Genomic DNA, 24,835 nt, shown 5'->3' on the forward strand with positions numbered 1-24,835 from the left:
CCCCCCCAATAATTGAGCCCCCCCCCAAAATAAACTGGTTTATGTGACCCCCCCCCAATGGACCCCCACCCAAAAAAAAGGGATATGGGACCCCCCCCAATGAGTTCTATACCCCCCCCCAAAAATGAAATATGCCCCCCCCCATGTGGATTTTTTTTGGGGGGGGGGCTTATGATATGCCCCCCCCCCAATCTTGGATGCTCCTCCCCCATCCTGTTGCCCCCCCCCAAAAAAAACCCAATTAATTGACTTTTGTCCCCCCCCCCCCCAAAAAAAAAACCACATGGAGGGGGGGTCACACTGCCCCCCCCCTCAGCATCCTCCCCCCCCCCCATAAACTCCGCATGCAGCGATGGAGGGGGGGGGGGGGTGGAACAACGCATGTGGGGTTTTTTTTTGGGGGGGGGGGGGTCACGTGATCACGTCTATAACCGCGGGGGGGGGGGCACCAAAATAACCCCCTGTGCCCCCCCCCCCATTTTATTTTTTTAAGGGGGGGGGCACAGAGATGGACAGACAGACCCCCCCCCATTTATATATACAGCGATAATAATGAATGTTTTCTTGCGGGGGGGGGGGGCGGGGGGGTGAATGCTTGGCTGCATGGGGGGGGGGGTTATTTATTTGTGCCCCCCCCGCGTTGATGGGATTTCTCTGTGCCCCCCCCCCTCCTCCCTTCCCCCCCCCCCCAGCACGCCATCGCCTTTTGTTTGAAGGAATCGGGCAATAAACCTCCAGTGGTAACGTATCCCCCCCCCCAAAAAAAATGGGGGGGGCACAACCCCCCCCCCAAAAAAATGCCACCCCCCCCCCCAGGCTCCTGCTATGTGCCCCCCCCCATTGGGTTTTATTTTAAGCGGGGGGGGCTCTGCTTTTGCACCCCCCCCCCCCCACCGCCCTATAGATTATATTGGAGGGGGGGGGGCAGCATTGGGAGTCACTTTATGTGCCCCCCCCCCCCAAATTAAATTGTGCCCCCCCCCCCCCCACGAAATTGCATTGGGGAATAGGGCAGCCTGTGTGCCCCCCCCCACTCAAAACAGTACAGCCTTGTGCCCCCCCCCCCATAAAGTATTAGAGCCCCCCCATTACATTGTCCCCCATTTGTTTGGGGGGGGGGGGGGGGCATCATTTTGACCCCCCCCCAAAAAAAAGCCCCCCCACGCTCCTGCTCTGCGCCCCCCCCCCCCCCCCCATTGGGATTTATTTGGGGGGGGTCTCCACCTTCACAGCCCCCCCCCCAATAAATTCTATAGGACACCCCATGTGCCCCCCCCCCCCATTCCATTATACCCTATTTATTGAGGGGGGGGGGGTCACCTCTTTGCCCCCCCCCCCCCCCAATTCCATTTTACCCCGTTTATTTTGGGGGGGGGGTCACCCCTTTGCTCCCCCCCCCTCAATTATACCCCATTTATTTGGGGGGGGGTCACACTTTAACCCCCCCCCCCCCCAATTATGCCCCATTTATTGAGGGGGGGGTCACCTTTTTTGACCCCCCCCAACCCAATTATACCCCATTTATTTGGGGGGGGGGGGGGGGCGTCACCCCTTTGACCCCCCCCTAATTATACCCTATTTATTGAGGGGGGGTCTCCCCTTTGCCCCCCCCCCCCAGTTATACACCATTTGGGGGGGGGTCACCCCTTTGACCCCCCCCCCAATTATACCCCATTTATTTTTGGGGGGGGGGTCATCCCTTTGACCCCCCCTCAACCCAATTATACCCCATTTATTTCGGGGGGGTCACCCCTTTAATCCCCCCCCCAATTATACCCCATTTATTTGAGGGGGGGTCACCCTTTAGCCCCCCCCATTATATATATATTTTTTTGGGGGGGGGGGGGGCACATCCGGAGCCGCCGTCCATCCGTCTGTCTGTCCACGTGCCGTGCCCCCCCCCATAATTAAGCCCCCCCCCCCCAGCATGCCGCCTGCAGTGTTTATGTGTATATATATATAAATATGGGGGGGGGGGAAATGTGTGTGCTGTGCCCCCTCCCCCCCCCCCAAAAAATAAATATTATTAATTATTAATTAGTTAATTAATTAATTAATCCCCCCCCCCCCCCCCCCCCCCCCCAACAGATCCGGTACCGGAAGGATAAAGTGCCCCCCCGGCACAGCCCCTGCTTCCCCCCCGTGGGGGGGTTGAAAGATTTGGCAAACGGGGGGGCGTTGGCTGCAACCATTCATTATTACTGCCCCGATGCGCTGAGGCTGGAGGGTAATTAATTGCGTTAATTGGGGGGGCATTAATTGGGTTAATTGGGGGGGGGTAGCTAATGGGGGGGGGAATTAATGGGGTGGATATGGGGGTGATTAATGGGGGGGGCGTTGGCTGCAACCAGTCATTATTACTGCCCTGATGGGTTGAGGCTGGAGGGTAATTAATTGGGCTAATTGGGGGGTCATTAATTGGGTTAATAGGGGGTCAGTTAATTGGGTTAATAAAGGGAGGGGGGGGAATTAATGGGGTGGATATGGGGGTGATTAATGGGGGGGGCGTTGGCTGCAGCCATTCATTATTACTGCCCTGATGGGTTGAGGATTGAGGGTAATTAATTGGGTTAATTGGGGGGTCATTAATTGGGTTAATTGGGGGGGGGGTAGTTAATGGAGGGGGGAATTAATGGGGTGGATATGGGGGTGATTAACGGGGGGGGCGTTGGCTGCAGCCATTCATTATTACTGCCCTGATGGGTTGAGGCTGGAGGGTAATTAATTGGGTTAATTTGGGGGGGGGGGTAGTTAATGGGGGGGGGGAATTAATGGGGTGGATATGGGGGTGATTAATGGGGGGGGCGTGGGCTGCAGCCGTTCATTATTACTGCCCTGATGGGTTGAGGCTGGAGGGTAATTAATTGGGTTAATTGGGGGGTCATTAATTGGGTTAATTGGGGGTAATAGGGGGGTAATTAATGGGGATGGGTTAATATGGGGGGTTATTAATGGGGTTAATAGGGGACAATATGGGGATAATTAATGGGGATGGGTTAATATGGAGGGATATTAATGGGGTTATTAGGGGTAATGGGGTAATTAATGGGGTGAATGGGGGGGGAATTAATGGGGTTAATAGGGGGGATAATTAATGGGATTAGGAGCAATATGGGGGTAATTAATGGGGTTGGGGGTTATAGGGGGGGAATTATTGGGGTTAATGGGGGTAATTAATGGGGTTAATGGGGGGGAATTAATGGGGTTAATAGGGGGATAATTAATGGAGTTAATAGGGGGGTATTAGTGGGGCTGTGGGGGGGGGGGACTCTGGCCGTGCTGGTTGTAGGGTGGGAGGTGGGGGGGGGCAGTGGGGCATCCCCCAGTATCGTGCCATGTCGTGCCATATGGTGCCATATCGCGCCCATATCGTGCCATATCGCGCCGTATCGCGCCCATATCGCGCCCATATCGCATCATATCGTGCCATATCGCGCCGTATCGCGCCCATATCGCGCTCATATCGTGCCCCCCGAACCCGCAGAGGTGTGCCTGAAGGAGCCGATGTCGGTGGCGGACAGTCTGTACAACCTGCAGCTGGTGAGGGAGTTCTGCTGCCGGCATCTGAGGCTGCGCTGCCCCCTGGCGTTGGAGGACCTGCTGTACATGCCGGCTGCCATCAAGGTGGGGGGGGGGGGCAACGGGGGGGGGGGGCGTGGGGGGGAACATGGGGGGATGGGGGGAAACGTGGGGGGGGGACGTGGGGGGGATGGGGGGAATGGGGGGGCAACGTTGGGGGGAATGGAGGGAACGTGGGGGGCAACGTGGGGGGGGACGGGGGGGGATGGGGGGGATGTGGGGGGGGAACGTGGGGGAGTGGGGGGAGAATGGGAGGAAACGGGGGGGGTGGGGGGAACATGGGGGGGGCAATGTGGGGGTGGGGGGGTTGGGGGGAAATGGGGGGAGAAACGAGGGGGGGGGAGGACGTGGGGGGGGAGATGGGGGGAATGGAGCGAATGGGGGGGGGGGGATGTGGGGAGATGGGGGCAACAGGGGGGTGGGGGGGCGAAGGGGGGAATGGGGGGAGTGGGGAGGGAGTGGGGGGGATGGGGTGTCCGTTGGGTGCCATTGGGTTCTGTTGGGTGCCATTGGATGCCATTGGGTGCCATCGGATGCCATGGAGTGCCATAGTGTTCCATAGTGTTCCATTGGGTGCCATTGGGTGCCGTTGGGTGCCATTGGGTTCCATTGGGTTCCATTGGGTGCCGTTGGGTTCTGTTGGGTTCCACTGGGTGCCACGGGTGCCATGGCTGCCATTGGGTGCTATGGGTGCCATTGGATGCCATTGAGTGCCATTGAATGCCATAGGGTGCTATGGGTGCCATTGGGCTCCATGCGTGCCATTGGATGCCATTGGGTTCCATAGGGTGCCAAAGGGTGCTATGGGTGCCATTGGGTGTGCATTGGGTTCCATAGGGTTCAGTTGGGTTCCATTGGGTGCCATGGGGTTCCATTGAGTGCCATAGGGTTCCATTGGGTGCCATGGGTGCCATTGGGTGCCATAGGGTTCCATTGAGTGCCATTGGGTGCCATTGGGGCCCATGGGTGCCATTGGGTGCCATAGGGTGCCATAGGGTTCCATTGAGTGCCATAGGTTTCCATTGGGTGCCATTGGGGCCCATGGGTGCCATTGGGTGCTATAGGGTTCCATTGAGTGCCATTAGATGCCATTGGGTGCCATTGGGTCCCATGGGTGCCATTGGGTGCTATAGGGTTCCATTGAGTGCCATAGGTTTCCATTGGGTGCCATTGGGTCCCATGGGTGCCATTGGGTGCTATAGGGTTCCATTGAGTGCCATAGGTTTCCATTGGGTGCCATTGGGTCCCATGGGTGCCATTGAGTGCCATAGGTTTCCATTGGGTGCCATTGGGTCCCATGGGTGCCATTGAGTGCCATAGGTTTCCATTGGGTGCCATTGGGGCCCATGGGTGCCATTGGGTCCCATGGGTGCCATTTCGCCCCCCCCAGCTCAACGTTTGTGCTCTGCTGGCCGAACTCTTTCTGTGCTTCGAAGTGCAGCGACCCGGGTTTGTGCGGCCCCCACATGTGGGGGGGGGGACAGGTAATGGGGGGGGGTCTGGGGGGTCTCAGTGTGGGGTGGGGGGGGTGGTGGGGTAATTGGGGGGGGTCTGGGGGTCTCAATGTGGGGGGGGGGTCAGTGGGGTAATTGGGTCTCAATATGGGGTGTGGGGGGGTAATGGGGTAATTGGGGGGGGGTCTGGGGGTCTCGGTGTGGGGTGGGGGGGCAGTGGGGTAATGGGGGGGGGGTCTGGGGGTCTCAATGTGGGGTGAGGGGGCGGTGGGGTAATGGGGGGGGGTCTGGGGGTCCCACTGTGGGGTGCAGGGTAAGGGGGGGGCAATGGGATCTCAGTATGGGGTGTGGGGGGGGGGCAATGGGGTAATTGGGGGGGGTCTGGGGGTCTCAGTGTGGAGTGGGGGGGTAATGGGGCAATTTGGGGGGGTCTGGGGGTCTCAGTGTTGGGTGGGGGGGCGGTGGGGTAATTGGGGGGGGTCTGGGGGTCTCAGTGTTGGGTGGGGGGGCGGTGGGGTAATTGGGGTGGGTCTGGGGGTCCCACTGTGGGTTGGGGGGGGCACAGGGGGTCTTAATGTGGGATGGGGGGGCACTGGGAGCACTGGGAGTTGGGCTGGGGGGGGTCCCAATATGAGGGGGGGGGGCACTGGGATGGGGATAATGAGCCCCAGTATGGGGTTGGGGTGTTACTGGGAGGACTGGGATTGGGGGGGGGGGATTTCCCAGTATGGGGATGGGGGGGGGGGGACCCATTATGCTGCGGGGGGGGGCACTGGGATGGGGGTGGGGGTTCCGGTGCACTTAGGGGGGGGTCATTCCCAACACCCCCCCCCCTTTTTTTTTTTGCAGAGTCTCCAATCACGGCTGATGCGCTGAGCCCCGACATCAGGTGGGGGGGGGGGGGGGGAGATGTTGAGGGGGGGGGGGGAGGTTAATTAACACCCCCGTTTTAATTAATCCCCTGATTAAAGCTCTCCTGGCTTCAACTTCCGCCACCCGTTGCTGCCGGGGGGACCGTCGCCCACCTCCCTGCGGGGGTCCCAAGGTGAGACCCCCCCCCCACACACCCCCAAAATGGGGGGGTGGGGGTTGGGGTTTGGGGGGGTAGAGGGAGGTTATGGGGCTGGGGGGGGTGCGGGGGGGCTGTGGGGGTGTAGGGGGGGGTCTGAAGTGTGGGGGGGTCGTGGGGGGGGGGGTTAATTTTATTGGGGGGGGCTTCTGGGGGGGTTATGGGGTTGTGAGTGTTGTATGGGGTGTAATGGGGGGGCTGTGGGGTTGTGGGGGGTTATGGGGGGTTATGGGGTTGGGGGGGGTGCGGGGGGGCTGTGGGGGTGCGAGGGGGGGGTCTGAGGTGTGGGGGGGTCATGTGGGGGGGGGGGTTAATTTTATTGTGGGGGTGCTTCTGGGGGGGTTATGGGATTGTGAGTGTTCTATGGGGTGTAATGGGGGGCTGTGGGGTTGTGGGGGATAGAGGGGGGTTATGGGGCTGTGGGGGGGCTTTTTGGGTCATGGGGGGGGTCTGAGGTGTGGGGGGGGTCATGGGGGGGTCTGAGGGTTTATAGGGGTGTAGTGGGGGGGGGCTATGGGGATGGGGGGGGCTCTAATTCTATGGGGTGGGAACCTTATGGGGGGGGTTATGGGATTGTGAGTGTTGTATGGGGTGTAATGGGGGGCTGTGGGGTTTGGGGGGGGGGTCATATTTTAGGGGGGGGGGTTGTGGGGGTAACACTGTGCCCCCCCCCCCAGGTTCTCTGCCCCACTCCCCTTCTCTGCCCCACACCGAGGGGGGCTTCGGTAAAGGATGGAGCAAGAATCCGCTGAGGTGGGGGGGTCGGGGGGGGGGCACGGGTTGGGGGGGTCAGGGGAGTGGGGGGGGGGGGCAGATACGGAGCTGGCATGATTTTTGGGGGGGGGCGCCTGGGTGCTGGGGTGGGGGGGGAAAAAGGGGGTGGGGGGGGTGAAGTTATGGGGTAGATGTGGGTCCCAGTGTTTGAGGGGGGGGGGGGGGCAGATGAAGGGGAATTGGGGGGGGGAGGATTTGGGGGGGGGGGTCCTGAGGGGCTTGGGGGGGGGGGGCAGATTTTGGGGGGGGGTTGGGGGGTCAGATGGGGGGACAAAGGGGGATTTGGGGGGGGGTCCTGAGGGTCTGGGGGGGGCAGATGGGGGATAAAGGGGGATTTGGGGGGGGGGGTGATGGGGGGGGGCTTTGGGAGGGTGGGGTGATGTGGGGGTTTTGGGGGGGGGGAGGTGGGGGATATAGGGGGATTTGGGGGGGGGGGGTGATGGGGCAGCCCTTCTATGGGGCTGGGGGGGGGCAGCAGGGGGGGTCCTGAGGATCTGTGGGGGGATTCTGGGGGGGGGTCCTGGGGGGGGATAAAGGGGGAATTGGGGGGGGGGTTGTGGGGATCAATGGGGGGATGCTGTGGGGCTGGGGGGGGCAACAGGGGGGTCCTGAGGATCTATGGGGGGGCATTGGGGAACACGGGGCGTTCAATGGGGGGGGGGTGGGCGCTATGGGGCAGCCACTCTATAGGGCTGGGGGGGGGAGGAATGGGGGGGGGGCTGAGGATTTATGGGGGGGGGATTCTTGGGGGGGGGTGGGCTGTGATGGGGGTTTTTGGGGGGGTGATAAAGGGGGAATTGAGGGGGGGGGGTTGTGGGGATCAATGGGGGGATGCTGTGGGGCTGGGGGGGGCAGCAGGGGGGGGGTCCTGAGGATCTATGGGGGGGGATTCTTGAGGGGGGGGGCAGTGATGGTGGGGTCCTGGGGGGGGATAAAGGGGGAATTGGGGGGGCTGGGGGGGTGCTATGGGCAGCCCCTCTATGGGGTTGTGGGGGTGGGCAACAGGGGGGGTCCTGAGGATCTATGGGGGGATTCTTGGGGCAGTGATGGGGGGGGGTCCTTAGGGGAGGGGGGGGGCAGTGGGGGGGGGAACATGAGGCGTTCAATGGGGGGGAGGGGGGGGTGATATGGGGCCACCCCTCTATAGGGCTATTTATAGGGGAGGGGGCTGTGTGACCGAATCGTGACCCCCCATTCTGACCCCCCCCCAATTTTTCTTGCCCCCCCCCCGCAGCCACCCCCTGTCTCAGGCCGTTTCCTTCAGCATCCCCTTCGGTTTAGACAGCGACGTCGACATCGTGATGGGCAAAAACCCTTTGGGGGGGGGGGCTGGCAATGTCGGGGGGGGGGTCCTGGGGGGGGGGGGGGGCGGCGGCCCGTTGGCTCGTTCAGCCAGCAGCGACAGTTTGGCTTTGCCCCCCCCCCACGCCGCCCTGCATCGTCGCAGCGCCCCCCCCCAAATGGTGGCCCCCCCCCCCAAAAAACGTCCCCTTCTCCCCCCCCCCCGAGCATCGAGGAAGCTCTGCAGATCATCCAGGGGACGCAGAGGCTTTTACCCGAAGGAGCCCCCGCCGCCTTTTATCTGCATTCCCCCGGGGGGGGCGAGGATGGAATCCCGAAAGGTGACCCCCCCCCTATGAGGGAAACCCCCCCCCACATCAAAGGAGACCCCGCCGCCGAGCTGCAGAAAGGGGGGAAAATGGATGGGGTGAAAGAGGACGGCGACGATGGGAAGAGGGGGGGAGTGAAAGGTAAGGACTGACCCCCCCAAATAAAGGGAAACCCTAAAAGGGGAACCCTAAAAGGGAAACCCTAAAAGGGGAACCTCCACTTATAGGGACGACCCCAAAAGGGAAACCACCAAAAGGGAAACCCTAAAAGGGAAACCCCCATTTATAGGGAGGACCCCAAAAGGGAAACCACCAAAAGGGAAACCCTAAAAGGGAAACCCTAAAAGGGGAACCTCCACTTATAGGGACGACCCTAAAAGGGAAACCCCCAAAAGGGAAACCCTAAAAGGGAAACCCTAAAAGGGAAACCCCCACTTATAGGGACGAACCTAAAAGGGAAACCCCCAAAAGGGAAACCCCCAAAAGGGAAACCCTAAAAGGGAAACCCCCATTTATAGGAAGGACCCCAGAAGGGAAACCGCCAAAAGGGAAACCCTAAAAGGGAAAACCCAATTATAGGGATGCCCCTAAAAGGGAAACACCTTATAGGGACACCTCTAAAAGGGAAACCCCAAAAAGGGACCCCCCCCCCTTATAGGGACACCCCTAAAAGGGTCACCCCCAAAAAGGGAATCCCTAAAAAGGGAAACCCCCAAAGGGAAACCCTAAAAGGGAAACCCCCACTTATAGGGACGCCCCCAAAGGGGAAACCCCCAAAAAGGGAAACCCTAAAAAGGGAAACCCTAAAAGGGAAACCCCCTTAAAGAGGCACCCCAAAAAGAGACACCTCTTATAGGGACACCCCAAATAGGGAAACCCCCCCTTATAGGGACACCCCTAAAAGGAAACTCCAAAAAGGGAAACCCCAAAAGGAGTCACCCCCTTAAAGAAAAACCCCCAAAAGGGTCACCCCCTAAAAGAGGCACCCCAAAAATGTAAACCCCAAAAAGGGAACTGCCCCCCTTATAGGGACACCCCAAAAAGGGTCACCCCCTAAAAGAGGCACCCCAAAAAGGGAAACCCTTATAGGGACACCCTAAAAATGGAAACCCCAAAAAGGGAACCCTCCCCTTATAGGGACACCCCAAAAAGGCTCACCCCAAAAAGAGAAACCCCAAATAGGGTCACCCCTTAAAGTGACACCGCCCCATTATTTCCCCACTGAAGAGCGCCCCCTACTGGTGAAACCGCGAACAGCACCCCTGAAGTCCGCACCCATTGGGGATGGGGGGGGGGGGTGACACCCCCACCAGAGGCTCCCCCCTAAAGTTCACCGCCCTAAAAAGCCCCCCCCACCTTCTCTCCCCCCCCCCCTCAACTTCTCCCCCCCCGCTCCTCAGGCGACCCCCCAAAATTGCCCCCATCAGAGCTGATGCCTCTTAAAGTGACAGCACCCTATTATTTCCCCTATGGAGAGCGCCCCCTAGTGGCGACTCCCTGAACTGCACTCTCTGAATGTCCAACCCACTTTGGGGGGGGTGTTAACATCCCACCAGGTGCCACCCCACCCCCAAAATCCACCCCTCTAAACCTCCCCCCTTTCTCCCCATCCTCAGGCGACCCCCCAAAACTGCCCCCTGAGCGGTGACACCCCTTGAAGTGCCACCACCCTATTATTTCCCCTATGGAGGGCGCCCCCTAGCGGTGACTCCCCGAACTGCACTCTGAAAGTCCTACCCATTGGGGGGGGTGTTAACATCCCACCAGGTGCCCCCCCCACCCCCAAAATCCACCCCTCTAAACCTCCCCCCTTTCTCCCCATCCTCAGGCGACCCCCCAAAACTGCCCCCTGAGCGGTGACACCCCTTAAAGTGACACCACCCTATTATTTCCCCTATGGAGAACGCCCCCTAGTGGTGACCCCCTGAACTGCACTCCGAAAGTCCAACCCACTGGGGGGGGTTTGACATCCTACCAGGTGCCCCCCCCCAAAATCCACCACTCTAAGCCCCCCCCGGTTCCCCCCCTCGTCAGGCAACCCCCCAAAACTGCCCCCTCAGCAGTGACACCCCTTAAAGTGACACCACCCTATTGTTTCCCTCATGGAGAGCGCCCCCTAGCGGTGACTCTGCGAACTGCACTCTCTGAATGTCCAACCCTCTTTGGGGGGGGGTTAACATCCCACCAGGTGCCCCCCCCCCCCACCCCCAAAATCCACCCCTCTAAACCTCCCCCCTTTCTCCCCATCCTCAGGCGACCCCCCAAAACTTGCACTGAGTGGTGACGCCTCTTAAAGTGACACCACCCTATTATTTCCCCTATGGAGAGCGCCCCCTAGCGGTGACTCTGCGAACTGCACTCTCTGAAAGTAAAACCCATTGGGGGGGGGGGTGTTAACATCCCACCAGGTGCCCCCCCCAACCCCAAAACCCACCCCTCTAAACCTCCCCCCTTTCTCCCCATCCTCAGGCGACCCCCCAAAACTGCCCCCTGAGCGGTGACACCCCTTAAAGTGACAGCACCCTATTGTTTCCCCCATGGAGAGCGCCCCCTAGCGGTGACTCCCTGAACTGCACTCCGAAAGTCCAATCCATTGGGGGGGGCGTTGGATTTGACATCCCACCAGGTGCCCCCCACCCTAAAACTCACCTCTCTTTCTCCCTTCCCCTCCCATAGGTGACCCCCCAAAACCCCCCCCCGCCCCCCCCGTACGCATGACCAGCTTCGCCGAGCGCAAGAAACACCTGGAAGAAGCAGCAGTGAGCGGCAGCCCCCCCCCCCACAGCACCGCCACCCCGCTTTCAACCACCGCATCGGGACCCCCGGATTTACGCGACGAAAACCCCCCCGCCGGTGACAACGGCAAAACCCTGAGCGTCGAATTGAACCAACTGGGTGCCAGGCTGGAAGAAAAACGCCGAGCCATCGAAGCTCAGAAGCAACGCATCGAAGCCATTTTCGCCAAACACCGCCAGCGCCTCGGCCGCAGCGCCTTCCTGCAGCTCCAAAAAGGGGGGGGGGGCGACGACGGCGACGACGACGACGACGCCACCCAACCCACCCCCCCGCGACCCCCCCCCCAGCTCAACCAACACAACCAATCCCGCAAGCAGGTGACGTTCGCCGAGGACGGTTACGGCGCGGCGGTGGCGCAGCTGAGCACGGCTCTCAGCTCCCTGCAGCAGGACATGCAGCGCCTCCACCTGCAGCAGCAAAAGCTCCTGCGTGAGCCACGACCCCCCCCCGGGGGGGGCCACGCTTGGGTGATCCCCCCCCCACCGCCCCCGAAATCCAATCGGAACCCATCGCCCGCCGCCCCATCGAGCAACGCAACCCCCAGCCCTCGCCCTTCCCCCCCCCATCACAACCCAAGCACCCCCCCCCAGCCCCCCCCCCAGCCCCCAAAAAGCCCCCGTCGCCCCCGCCCGGCCGAATTACGGCTCCCCCCGTTACAACGGGTTCTCAGCCCCCCCAGGGATGTCGACAGCCTCCCCCACCTGCGTCAGTTTTCCCCCAGCCAGGTCCCGGTTCAAACCCGTTCCTCCATTCATTTCTCCGACGACGACGCCGCCGCTGATGATGATGATGATGATGATGAAGACGAAAGCCGCCCCCCCCCCACCGCCGCCAACCGGAAGGAAATTCGGGGAACCCCGCAACGACTGGATGCTGACCCCCACCGTCCCGTCGGCGTCGCTGCTGCCCCCCCCCCAACATCGGGGGATTTGGGTTCGCCCCGCTCCTCTCGTCCCGCCGGGGATGGAAACAGCGACGCTTCGTCGCCCGGAGAGAGGAGGGGGAGTTTGGTGGAGGTGCCCCTGGGGGGGGGCGTGGGGGGGGAGGGGGACGGCGAACCCGAAGGGGATTCGTTGGAGGGGTCGCCCACCCTTGAAGAGGGGGGGGGGGCCGGGGGGCGGCAGCAGCACAGAGCGGGAGTCGGCTTCTTCTTTAAGGTGAGGGGGAGGGGGGGGGGGATATGGGTTAGTGGGGGGGATATGGGGTTATTGGGGGGGATATGGGTTATTGGGGGGATATAGGGGGGATATGGGGTTATTGGGGGGGATATAGGGGGATATGGGTTATTGGGGGGGGATATAGGGGGTATATGGGGTTATTGGGGGGGATATGGGGTTATTGGGGGGGATATGGGGGGGATATGGGGTTATTGGAGGGGATATGGGGTTATTGGGGGGGATATGGGGTTATTGGGGGGGGATATGGGTTATTGGGGTTATTGGGGGGGGATATGGGGTTATTGGGGGGGATATGGGGTTATTGGGGGGGATATAGGGTTATTGGGGTTATTGGGGGGGATATAGGGGAGATATGGGGTTATTGGGGGGATGTGGGGTTATTGGGGTTGTTGGGGGGGATATGGGTTATTGGGGGGGGATATAGGGGGGATATGGGTTATTGGGGGGGATATAGGGGGGATATGGGGTTATTGGAGGGGATATGGGGTTATTGGGGTTATTGGGGGGGGATATGGGGTTATTGGGGGGGATATGGGGTGGGGAGGGGGGTATTGGGGGGGGATCGAGGGGATATGAGGTTATTGGGGGGGATTTAGGGGGGATATGGGGTATTGGGGTTATTGGGGGGGATATGGGGTTATTGGGGGGGATATGGGGTGGGGTAAGGGGGTATTAGGGGGGGATCGAGGGGATATGGGGTTATTGGGGGGGATATGGGTTATTGGGGGGGGATATGGGTTATTGGGGGGGATATGGGGTGGGGTAGGGGTGTATTGGGGGGGGATCGAGGGGATATGAGGTTATTGGGGGAGATATGGGGGGGGATATGGGTTATTGGGGGGGATATGGGGTTATTGGGGGGGATATAGGGGGGATATGGGTTATTGGGGGGGGATATAGGGGGGATATGGGGTTATTGGGGGGGATATAGGGGGGATACGGGATATTGGGGGGGGGAAATAGGGGGGATATGGGGTTATTGGGGGGGATATGGGTTATTGGGGGGGATATGGGTTATTGGGGGGGGGATATAGGGGGGATATGGGGTTAATGGGGGGGATATAGGTTATTGGGGAGGGGATATAGGGGGGATATGGGGCTATTGGGGGGGATATGGGGTTATTAGGGTTATTGGGGGGGATATGGGTTATTAGGGGGGAATGGGGTGGGGTAGGGGGGTATTGGGGGGGGATCGAGGGGATATGAGGTTATTGGGGGGGATATAGGGGGGATATGGGTTATTGGGGGGGATATGGGGTTATTGGGGTTATTGCGGGGAATTTGGGGTTATTGGGGGGGATATGGGGTTATTGGGGGGGATATGGGGTTATTGGGGGGGGATATATGGGGGATATGGGGTTATTGGGGTTATTGGGGGGAATATGGGGTTATTGGGGGGGATATGGGTTATTGGGGGAGGATATAAGGGGGATATGGGGTTATTGGGGGGGATATAGGGGGGATATGGGTTATTGGTGGGGATATGGGGTTATTGGGGTTATTGGGGGGAATATGGGGATATAGGGGGGATATGGTTTATTGGGGGGGATATGGGGTTATTAGGGGGGGATATGGGGTGGGGTAGGGGGGTATTAGGGCTGGATTGAGGGGATATGGGGTTATTGGGGGGGATATGGGGGGGATATGGGTTATTGGGGGGGGTGGGAGGTATTGTGGGGGATGGAGGGGATATGGGGGGGGTAGGCGGCTATTGGGGGGGGATACGGGGGGGGTAGGGGGGTACTGGGGGGGGGATATGGGGTTAATGGGGGGGGGGGATGAGTGATGGGGTACTGGGGGGGGGTGGAATTGGGGAGGGGGGAGATACGGGATGGGAGGGGGGACACAGGGAATGGCAGAGGTGGGGGCATTGGGACGGGACCACCGGCTGACGTCCCCACGCCCCCCTCTCACCCCCCAACCCCCCCCCTTCCTTTTGCCCCCCCCCCAGGATGAGGACAAGGAGGAGGCGGTGATGGCGCAGCGCCGGGCGGCGCTGTTGGAGCGGCAGCAGCGGCGCAGTGCCGAGGTTCGGCAGCGGCGCCAGTGGGAGAGCGAGCGGCGGGGGAGGGACGGCAGTGAGAACAGGTGGGGGGCACGACCCCCCCCCCCCCCCCCGAGACCCCCCTCCTCTCTGACCCCCCCCCCAGTGGGGCGCTATGGGGCTCAGCCTATGGACCCCAACCCCATAGAGGGCATTGGTGGGATGCAAGGGGTCCCCATGGCACCAGATGGGGATGGGGGGGGTCTCACCCTATGGCCCCCCCCATCCTATAGTGCCCACATTGGGATCACCAGACCCTATAGTGACTATATGGGGATGGGGGGGGTCTCACCCTATGGCCCCCCCCATCCTATAGTGCCCACATTGGGATCACCAGACCCTATAGTGACTATATGGGGATGGGGGGGGTCTCACCCTATGGCCCCCCCCACCCCATATTGTCCATATTGGGATGGGAGGGGTCTCACCCTACGCCCCCCCACCCCATAGGGTGCATAGATGGGATGCAGGGGGTCCCCATGGCACTGGATTGGGATGGGGGGGGTCTCACATTATGGCCTCCCCCACCCCATAGTGTCCATATTGGGATGGGAGGGGTCTCACCCTACGCGCCCCCCACCCCATAGGGTGCATAGGTGGGCTGCAAGGGGTCCCCATGGTGCCATGTTGGGAGGGGGGGGGGGGTCTCACCCTATGGCCCCCCCACCCCATAGAGGGCATTGGTGGGATGCAAGGGGTCCCCATGGTGCCGTGTTGGGAGGGGGGGGTTCTCACATTATGGCCCCCCCCATCCCATAATGTCCAGATGGGGATGGGAGGGGTCTCATCCTACGCCCCCCCACCCCATAAGGTGCATAGGTGGAATGCAAGGGGTCCCCATGGCACCAGATTGGGATGGGGGGGGATCTCACCCTATGGCCCCCCCCACCCCATAGTGCCCACATTGGGATCACCAGACCCCATAATGTCCAGATGGGGATGGGAGGGGTCTCACCCTACGCCCCCCCCACCCCATAGGGTGCATAGATGGGATGCAAGGGGTCCCCATGGCGCCAGATTGGGATGGGGGGGGGTCTCACATTATGGCCTCCCCCACCCCATAGTGTCCATATGGGGATGGGGGGGGGGGTCTCATCCTATGCCCCCCCACCCCATAGGGAGCATAGATGGGATGCAAGGGGTCCCCGTGGTGCCATACTGGGATTTGGGGGGGTCTCATCCTATGGCCCCCCAGGGGTCCCCATGGCACCGGATTGGGATGGGGGGGGTCTCACCCTATGGCCCCCCACCCCACATTGCCCATATTGGGAGGGGGGGGGTCCTCACCCTATGGCAGCCCTACCCCATAATGTCTATTTGGGGAGGGGGGGGGGGTCTCACCTTATGGCCCCCCTCCACCCCATAGTGTCCATATGGGAATGGGGGAGGGGGGGGTCTCATCCTATGCCCCCCCACCCCACAGTGCCCATATTGGAATTGGGGGGGGGTCTCATCAGACCCCATAGTACCCATATATGGCCTGCTGGGGGTCTCCATGACCCCATATTGGCGGGGGGGGGTTTTACCCTATGCCCCCCCCACCCCAGTGTCCATATAAGGACCGGGGGGGTGGGGGGGTCTCATCCTGTGCCCCCCCCACCCCATAGCACCCATAGATGGACCCCTGGGGGGGTCTCCATTGCGCCATATTGAGATGGGGGAGGAGGGGAGGGGGGGGGTCTCATTCAGTGCCCCCCCCCACCCCATAGTGCCCATATGAGGATGGGCGAGGTCTCAACTTGTGCCCCCCCCCACCCTATAGAATTTATTTTTTTGGGGGGGGGGCCTCCAGTGTTCTCACCTCCTTCCCCCCCCCCCCCAAATTGCCCCATAGAGACTGGTGCTAACCTCACCCCTCTGTGCCCCCCTCCTTTTTGTCCCCCCCCCCTATTTTTTGTGCCCCCCCCCCCTTTTATAGGGTGGTCCCATCGGACCCCCCCCGCCCCGAGGAGGACCCCCCCCGGAGGGGGGATTTCACCCGCCAGGAATACGAACGGAGGCAGCAATTGAAACTGATGGCAGATTTGGATAAAGTGTTGCGACCCCCCCGCAGCGCCCCCCCCCGCGGTGCCACCCCCCGCCGCCCCCGACCCAAAAGTGTTTTCTGTGATGATTCGGCGTTGGCACGAAGCCCCGCCAAGGGGGCACTGGGTATGGGGGGGGGGGGGGTGGCATGGGGGGGAAGAAGGGGGTCCAGTGGGTATGGGGGGGGTTGGGGGGGGCATGAGGGGGTGCATGAAGGGGGGCACTGGGCATGGGGGGGGGCATTGGGGGGGGATGAGGGGGGGCACTGGGCATGGGGGGGCATGAAGGGGGGGCATGAAGGGGGGCAATGGGTATGGGGGGGGTGGGGGGGGGGCATTGGGGGGGGATGAGGGGGGGCACTGGGCATTGGGGGGGCATGAAGGGGGGGCATGAAGGGGGGCAATGGGTATGGGGGGGTTGGGGGGGGCATGAGGGGGGCATTGGGGGGGGATGAGGGGGGGCACTGGGCATTGGGGGGGCATGAAGGGGGGGCATGAAGGGGGGCAATGGGTATGGGGGGGTTGGGGGGGCATTGGGGGGATGAGGGGGGGCACTGGGCATGGGGGGGCATGAAGGGGGGGCATGAAGGGGGGCAATGGGTATGGGGGGGTTGGGGGGGGCATGAGGGGGGCATTGGGGGGGGATGAGGGGGGGTACTGGGCATGGGGGGGCATGAAGGGGGGGCATGAAGGGGGGCAATGGGTATGGGGGGGGTTGGGGGGGGCATTGGGGGTGATGAGGGGGGGCACTGGGCATTGGGGGGGCATGAAGGGGGGGCATGAAGGGGGGCAATGGGTATGGGGGGGGATGGGGGCACTGGGCATAGGGAGGTATTGGGGGAGGCATGAAGTGGGCACTGTGCATGGGGGGGGCATTGGGGGGGGATGGGGGGGGCACTGGGCATGGGGGGGCATTGGGGGGTGGGGGGGGCACTGGGGAGGTGTGAAGGGGGGCACTGGGCATGGGGGGAGCATTGGGGATGAGGGGGGACACTGGGCATGGGGGGGCATGAAGGGGGGCAATGGGTATGGGGGGCATGGGGGGGGCACTGGGCATGGAGGGGCATTTGGGGGGGATGAGGGGGGGCACTGGGCATGTTGGGGCATGAGGGGGGGCAGTGGATGTGTGGGGGCATTGGGGGGGGACATGGGGGGGCATGAGGGGGGGCATTGGGGGGATGAGGGGGGCACTGGGCATGGGGGGGGCATTGGGGCACTGGACATGTAGGGGGCATGGGGGGGCACTGGGGGCATGAAGGGGGGCACTTGGGCATGGGGGGCATTGGGGGGGAATGAGTGGGGGCACTGTGCATGGGGGGAGCATTGGGGGGGGTATGGGGGTACTGGGCATGGGGGGCCATGAGAGGGGGCACTGGACGTGGGGGGGCATGGGGGGGGCACTGTGCATGGGGGGGCATGGGGGGTATTGGGCATGGGGGGGTATTGGGGGGGATGAAGGGGGGCACTGGGCATGGGGGAGGCATTGGGGGGGGCACTTGACTTGGGGGGGCATGAGGGGGGCATTGGGGGGACGGGGGGCACTGCATGGGGGGGCATTGGGGGGGCATGGGGGGCACTGGGCGTGGGGGGGCTATGGGGAGGCATGAAGGGGGCACTGGGCATGGGGGGGGCATTGGAAGGCGATGAGGGGGGGCACTGGGCATGTGGGGGCATTGGGGGAGAGCATGGGGGGCACTGGGCATGGGGGGGCATGAAGGGGGGGCATTGGGGGGGTGTGAAGGGGGGCACTGGGCATGGGGGGGCATTGGGGGGGGAATGAGGGGGGGCACTGGGCATGGGGGGAGCATGGGGGGGGGGTGATGAGTGGGGGCATTGGGCATGGGGGGGGGGCATAGGGGGGCCAATCGGTAGGGGGTGGCATGGGGGGGGGCACAGAGTGGGTACAGACCTGCTGAGGAGGCACTGGATATCAGGGGGGGGGGCACGAGGGGGGGGCACAGAGGGGGTACAACCCTGTCGAGGGGGTACTGGGTATTGGGGGGGATTTGGGGGATGTGGGGGGTCGTAGAGGGGGGAGCGCAGTCCTATGGCCCCATTGGGGATCGAGGTGGGGGGCAGGGGGGGCACTCATGCTCCCCCCCCCCCGTGCCCCCCCCCCAGGTGCCCGTCTGTCCAAGGTTTATTCTCAGTCCACGCTGTCGCTCTCCACCGTCAGCGCAGAGCCTGGGGGCACTCAGAGCGGGAAGGGACCCAGGTGGGGGGGCCAGGGGGGCCAGGGGGGTGTCCTGAGGTGGGGGGGGGGTCTGGGGGGGGATATTTGGGAAGTTCTGGGGGGGGTTTAGGGGGGAGGATGGGGTGTAGGGGGGGATTTGTGGGGGTTTGGAAGGGGTGGGGGGGTTGGGGGTGGCAAGGGGTGAGGATGGGGGCTGGGGGGGTCACTGGGGGGGCTTGGGGGGGGGTCCTGGGGGGTCTGGGGCTGTGGGGGGGCTGGGGGTGGTCAGGGGGTGGCAAGGGGTGAGGATGGGGGCTGGGGGGGCTTTGGGGGGGGGTCCTTGGGGGGGGTCCTGGGTGGTCTGGGGGGGTCATTGGAGGGGTTTGGAGGGGGTGTGGGGGGCTGGGGGGGTCGCGGGGGTGGCAAGGGGTGAGGATGGGGGCTGGGGGGGTCCTGAAGATGGGGGGGGGGGGTGAAATTTGGGGGTTGGGGGTGGGGTTGGGACTTTGGGGAATTTTGGGGGGGTCCTGGGGGGGGGGTGAGAGGATCTGGGGGGGGTTCGGAGGCTCTGAGGGGCATTGGGGGGGGTGAGGATGAGGTCTGGGGGGGTCTTGAAGGAGGGGGGGGTGAAATTTGGGCGTCCTGGGAAGTGGGGGGGTGGGGGGGGGCAGGACCTTGGGGAATTCTTGGGGGGTCCCGAGGGTAAGGGCCGCAAGGGGGGAGGGGGGGGGTGAATTTTGGGGGGGGGGGGGTCGCACTGTTTGACCCCTCCCCCCCCCCCCAGCCGTGCAGCGTCGCCCTCCGCCCCCATTTCCCCCGGCCGCGCCCCCCCCGGCAGGGACAGAGAGTGGGAAAATGGGTCCACGGCGTCGTCACCAGCGTCCGTCCCCGAGTACACCGGTACGGCTGGCACCACTGGCACCACTGCGTCACCATTGGCACCACTGTGTCACCATTGGCACCAGTGTGTCACCATCATGGCCCCATTGTCACCACTGTGTCACTATTGGCACCACTGTGTCACCATAGTGGCCCCGTTGTCACCACCGTGTCACCATCGTGTTGCTGTGTCACTGCCATCCCATGTCCCCATGTCCCCCCCATGTCCCCTCCCATCCCCCCCATATCCCCCCCCCATATCCCCACACCCCCCACATCCCCATGTCCTCATATCCCTCCCCATGTCCCACATCCCCCCACACCCCCCCATATCCCAATCCGCCCCCATCCCCCCATGTCCCCCCACATCCCCCCATGTCCCCACACCCCCCATATCCCCACATCCCTCCATATCCCCCCATGTCCCCACAACCCCCCTTTACCCCATATCCTCAAATTCCTCACCATATCCCCACATCCCCCCATGTCCCCCCATATCCCCACACCCCCCCCCATATCCCCATACCCCCCCATGTCCCCACATCCCCCCCATACCCCCACACTCCCCACACCCCCCACACACCCCCACATCCCCCCATCCTCCCCATATCCCCACATCCCCCATATCCCAATCCCCCCCCAATACCCCCATGTCCCCCCATATCCCCACATCCCCCCATACCCCCACACCCCCCCATATCCCCACACCCCCCATATCCCCACATCCCCCCCATATCCCCACACCCCCCCATATCCCCACATCCCCCCACATCCCCCCATACCCCCTCCATATCCCCATATCCCCCCCATATCCCCACATCCCCCCATACGCCCACACCCCCCCGTATCCCCACACCCCCCATATCCCCACACCCCCCGTACCCCCCCATATCCCCACATCCCCCCATACTCCCCCCATATCCCCCCCATATCCCCACATCCCCCCATATCCCCACATTCCCCCCATACCCCCACACCCCCCACACACCCCACACCCCCCCATATCCCCACACCCCCCATATCCCCACACCCCCCCATATCCCCACACCCCCCCATATCCCCACATGCCCCCATACCCCCCCATGTCCCCATCCCCCCCACATCCCCCCATGTCCCCCCATATCCCCACACTCCCCCATATCCCAATCCCCCCCATATCCCCCCATCCTCTCCATATCCCCACATCCCCCCCATATCCCCACACCCCCCCTTATCCCCACATCCCCCCATACCCTCCCCATACCCCCACACCCCCCATATCCCCACATCCCCCCCATATCCCCACACCCCCCCTTATCCCCACATCCCCCCATACCCCCCCACGTCCCCATCCCCCCCACATCCCCCCATGTCCCCCCATATCCCCACACCCCCCACACCCCCCCATACCCCCCCCACCCCCCCACCCTCCAAAGCCCCCCCCTCACCCCCCGCCCCCCCGCAGGGCCGCGGCTGTACAAGGAGCCCAGTGCCAAGTCCAACAAGCACATCATCCACAACGCCTTGGCTCACTGCTGCCTGGCCGGCCGCGCCAACGAGCAGCAGAAGAACAAAGTGCTGGAGGTGAAGGGGGGGGGGACATGGGGACGTGGGGGGGGGGTGTGATGGGGACGTGGGGGGGTGTGGGGACATGGGGACACTGGGGGAGATGGGGGCAGATGGGGGGAGATGGGGACATGGGGGGTGTGGGGACATGGGGACACTGGGGGAGATGGGGACACTGGGGGGAGATGGGGGGAGATGGGGACACTGGGGGGAAATGGGGACATGGGGGGAAATGGGGACATGGGGACACTGGGGGGAGAAGGGAGATGGGGACGTGGGGGGTGTGGGGACATGGGGATACTGGGGGAGATGGGGGGAGATGGGGGGAAATGGGGACATGGGGGGTGTGGGGACATGGGGACACTGGGGGAGATGGGGACATTATGGGGATGTAGAAAGTGTGGGGCAAGGGGATGCTGGGGGGACATGGGGACAGTATGGGGAGGTGGGGGTATGGGGACAGGATGGGGACATGGGGGGGAACACCATGAGCCTATGGGGGGGGGGAGGGGGGCAGCCATGATGTGGTCACGTGACCCAGAACCCCAGGGCTGCCCCCCCCCCATTCCCAAAACCTCCAATCCGTGACCACCCCCCCCTTTTTAACCCCTCCCCTTTTTAACCCCCCCCTTTTTAACAACCCCCTTTTTAACACCACCGCCCCCTTGTTAACACCCCCCTTGTTAACACCCCCCTTTTTAACCCCCCCCCTTTCTAACACCCCCCCTTTTTAACACCACCCCCTTTTAACACCACCCCCGCCCCCTTTTTAACCCCCCCTTTTTAACACCATGCCCCCCTTTTTAACCCCCCCCTTTTATCACCCCCCCTTTTTAACTCCCCGCTTTCTAACACCCCCCCTTTTTAACCACCCCCCATTTTAACCCCCCCCCTTTTTAACCCCCACATTTTTAACACCCCCCTTTTTACACCCCCCCCTTTCTAACACCCCCCCCTTTTTAACACCCCCCTTTTTAACACCACCCCCCCTTTTTACACCCCCCCCTTTCTAACACCCCCCCCTTTTTAACACCCCCCTTTTTAACACCACCCCCACTTTTTAACACCCCCCCCTTTCTAACACCCCCCCCTTTTAACACCACGCCCCCCTTTTTAAACCCCTCCCTTTTTAACCCCCCCCTTTTTAACCCCCTCCCCTTTTAACACCCCCCCCAACTCTCCCCCCCCCCCTTTTTAACACCCCCCTTTTTTACACCCCCCCCTTCTTAACCCCCCCCCCCAACCCCCCCCCGTAACCCCAGGAAGTGGAGAAGAGCAGCGCTCAGCATTTCCTCATCCTTTTCCGCGACGGCGGCTGCCAGTTCCGGGCTTTGTACACCAGGGGGGGGGGCGACCCCCCCGAACTTCGCCGTTTGGCCGGGTGGGGGCCGCGCGCCGTCCCCCTCCCCATGGTGGAGGGGCTCTATAAGTACCACTCAGACCGCAAACGTTTCACCCGCATCCCGGCCACCACCATGTCCCTCAGCGTCGACGCCTTCACCATCCCGGGTCACCTGTGGCCCCCCAGGAAAGGAGGGGGGGGAGGTGGGGGTGGGGGGAGGCAAGGCGGGGGGGGTGGGGGGGTCGGCGGTACGAAGTGAAAGAGGTTTTTTTTTGGGGGGGGGGGGGGGGGTTAAAATGGGGCAGGGGGGAGAAATAAGAGGGTGGGATGGGGAATTGGGGCGCCCCCTGGTGGTGGGGTGGGGTAAAAAAGGGGTGCGGCGCCTTTAAGATGGTGATTCTTTGGCGCCCCCTGGTGGTGGGGTGGGGTAAAAAAGGGGTGCGGCACCTTTAAGGTGGTGATCGTTGCTGCCCCCTGGTGACGGGTTGGGGTATAGCAATGCCTTCCCCGTATGTAAATGATGGCGCAGCGCCCCCTGGTGGTCGGTTGGGGTATAGCAATGTCACCCACCCCTATGTAAATGGTGGCGCAGCGCCCCCTGGTGGAGAGGTGGGGTAAAAAGGGTGCGGCGCCTTTAAGATGGTGTTTGGCGCCCCCTGGTGGTGGGATGGGGTACAGCAATGCCTTCCCCGTATGTAAGCGATGGTGCAGCGCCCCCTGGTGGTCGGTTGGGGTATAGCATTGTCATCCACCCCTATGTAAATGATGGCTTAGCGCCCCCTGGTGGTGGGGTGGGGTAAAAAGGGTGCGGCGCCTTTAAGATGGTGATTCTTTGGCGCCCCCTGGTGGCGGGTTGGGGTACAGCAATGCCTTCCCCCTATGTAAATTATGGCTTAGCGCCCCCTGGTGGTGGGGAGGGGTAAAAATGGGGTGCGGCGCCTTTAAGGTGGTGATCGTTGCCGCCCCCTGGTGGCGGGTTGGGGTACAGCAATGCCTTCCTTCTATGTAAGCGATGGTGCAGCGCACCCTGGTGGTGGGGTGGAGTAAAAAGGTGGTGCGGCCCCTTTAAGATGATCGATGGCCCTCCCTGGTGGTGGGTAGGGGTATAGCAGAGCCTCCCCCCCCCATAGGAATTGTTATGGTGGAGCTCCCCCTCGTGGCGGGGAGGGGTACAGCAATGCCTCCCCCTGTGTAAATAGTGGTGGTGGGGCGCCCCCTGGTGGCGGGTTGGGGTACAGCAGCGCCGCCCCCTATTGAAATGGTGGTGGCGCAGCGCCCCCTGCTGGTGGGGAGGCGTATTGCAATGGCTTCCTCCTATGTAAATGGTGGGGCTGGAGCGCCCCCTGCTGGTGGGGTGGGGTAAAAGGGGACGCCCACCACCCATAGGGGATTTTGTGGGGGGGGGGGATGAGGGGGCGCCCTCCAGCGGTGGGTTTGGGGTATAGGATTTTCTCCCCCCCTCCCCATATAAGTAGTGATGTTGGGGCGCCCCCTCGTGGTTGATCTGGGGTACAAGGGGACGCCCACCACCCATAAGAAATTATGAGGGGGGGGGTGAAGGGGGAGGGGGCGCCCCCCAGTGGTGGGTTTGGGGTACAGGATTGACCTCCCCCCCCCCGCCATATATAAATAGTGATATTGAGGCGCCCCCTGGTGATGGATTTGGGGTACAAGGGGACGCCCACCACCCATAGGAGATTACTGGAGGGGGGGGTCGCCCCCAGTGATCGTTTTGGGGTATAGGATTTTCTCCCCCCCCCAATATAAGTAGTGATGTTGGGGCGCCCCCTGGTGGCGGATTCGGGATGAGCGGAGACGCCGAGCCCCCATAAATAATAATAGCGGTAATAACCCCCTGGTGGTGGGTTGCGGTATTGCAGCGCCTCCCCCCCCCCATTTAAATAACGGTGTTGGGGCGCCCCCTGGCGGTGGGGCGGCGTAAATGACGAGGATTCACCTCCCCCCCCCCCCATTCGCCCCCCCCCAAATTATAATCACCCCAAAATTGTGCAGCCCCCCCCCCCCCCAAAAAAATTCTGCCCTCCCCCAGCCCCAAATGATGGAGAGAAAATGGCCCCCCCCACCACCCCGACCCCATAGCTGCCATGAGGGGGGGGCGAAGGGGAAGCCCCCCCCCCAATATAGTGACCCCCCCAGTCCCCCAATTGAGGGGGTGCGAAGGGGAAGCCCCCCCCCCAAATAGTGACCCCCCCCCCACACACAGCCCCCCCCCCCAATTGAGGGGGTGCAAAGGGGGTCACCTGGGGGGGGGGGGGGGCATCAGTTTGGGGGGGGGGGCGCTCAGCAATGGAGGCATAGAGGTGCCCCCCCCCACTTTCATTTTTTGGGGGGGGGGGGGATGGTTGGG

General features: G+C 62.5%; 1 protein-coding gene across 1 annotated transcript in view; it reads left to right on the forward strand.

Annotated features, from left to right (window-relative positions):
- CAMSAP3 (calmodulin regulated spectrin associated protein family member 3) overlaps positions 1 to 22,726 on the forward strand; it is a 38,846-nt gene extending 16,120 nt beyond the window's left edge. The window contains 16 exon segments of the mRNA XM_090128612.1: positions 693 to 740; positions 2,089 to 2,227; positions 3,485 to 3,624; positions 4,970 to 5,063; positions 5,883 to 5,922; positions 6,005 to 6,078; positions 6,780 to 6,855; positions 8,111 to 8,304; positions 8,307 to 8,627; positions 11,163 to 12,439; positions 14,412 to 14,548; positions 16,423 to 16,655; positions 18,650 to 18,743; positions 19,486 to 19,601; positions 21,025 to 21,143; positions 22,388 to 22,726. Coding sequence (XP_089984738.1) covers positions 693 to 740; positions 2,089 to 2,227; positions 3,485 to 3,624; positions 4,970 to 5,063; positions 5,883 to 5,922; positions 6,005 to 6,078; positions 6,780 to 6,855; positions 8,111 to 8,304; positions 8,307 to 8,627; positions 11,163 to 12,439; positions 14,412 to 14,548; positions 16,423 to 16,655; positions 18,650 to 18,743; positions 19,486 to 19,601; positions 21,025 to 21,143; positions 22,388 to 22,726 — 3,441 coding nt within the window.
- The last annotated feature ends 2,109 nt before the right edge of the window (positions 22,727 to 24,835 follow it).

Source organism: Phasianus colchicus, chromosome 34, assembly GCF_987193195.1.
Source record: "Phasianus colchicus chromosome 34, bPhaCol1.hap1.1, whole genome shotgun sequence".
NCBI classification, from domain to species: Eukaryota; Metazoa; Chordata; class Aves; order Galliformes; family Phasianidae; genus Phasianus; species Phasianus colchicus.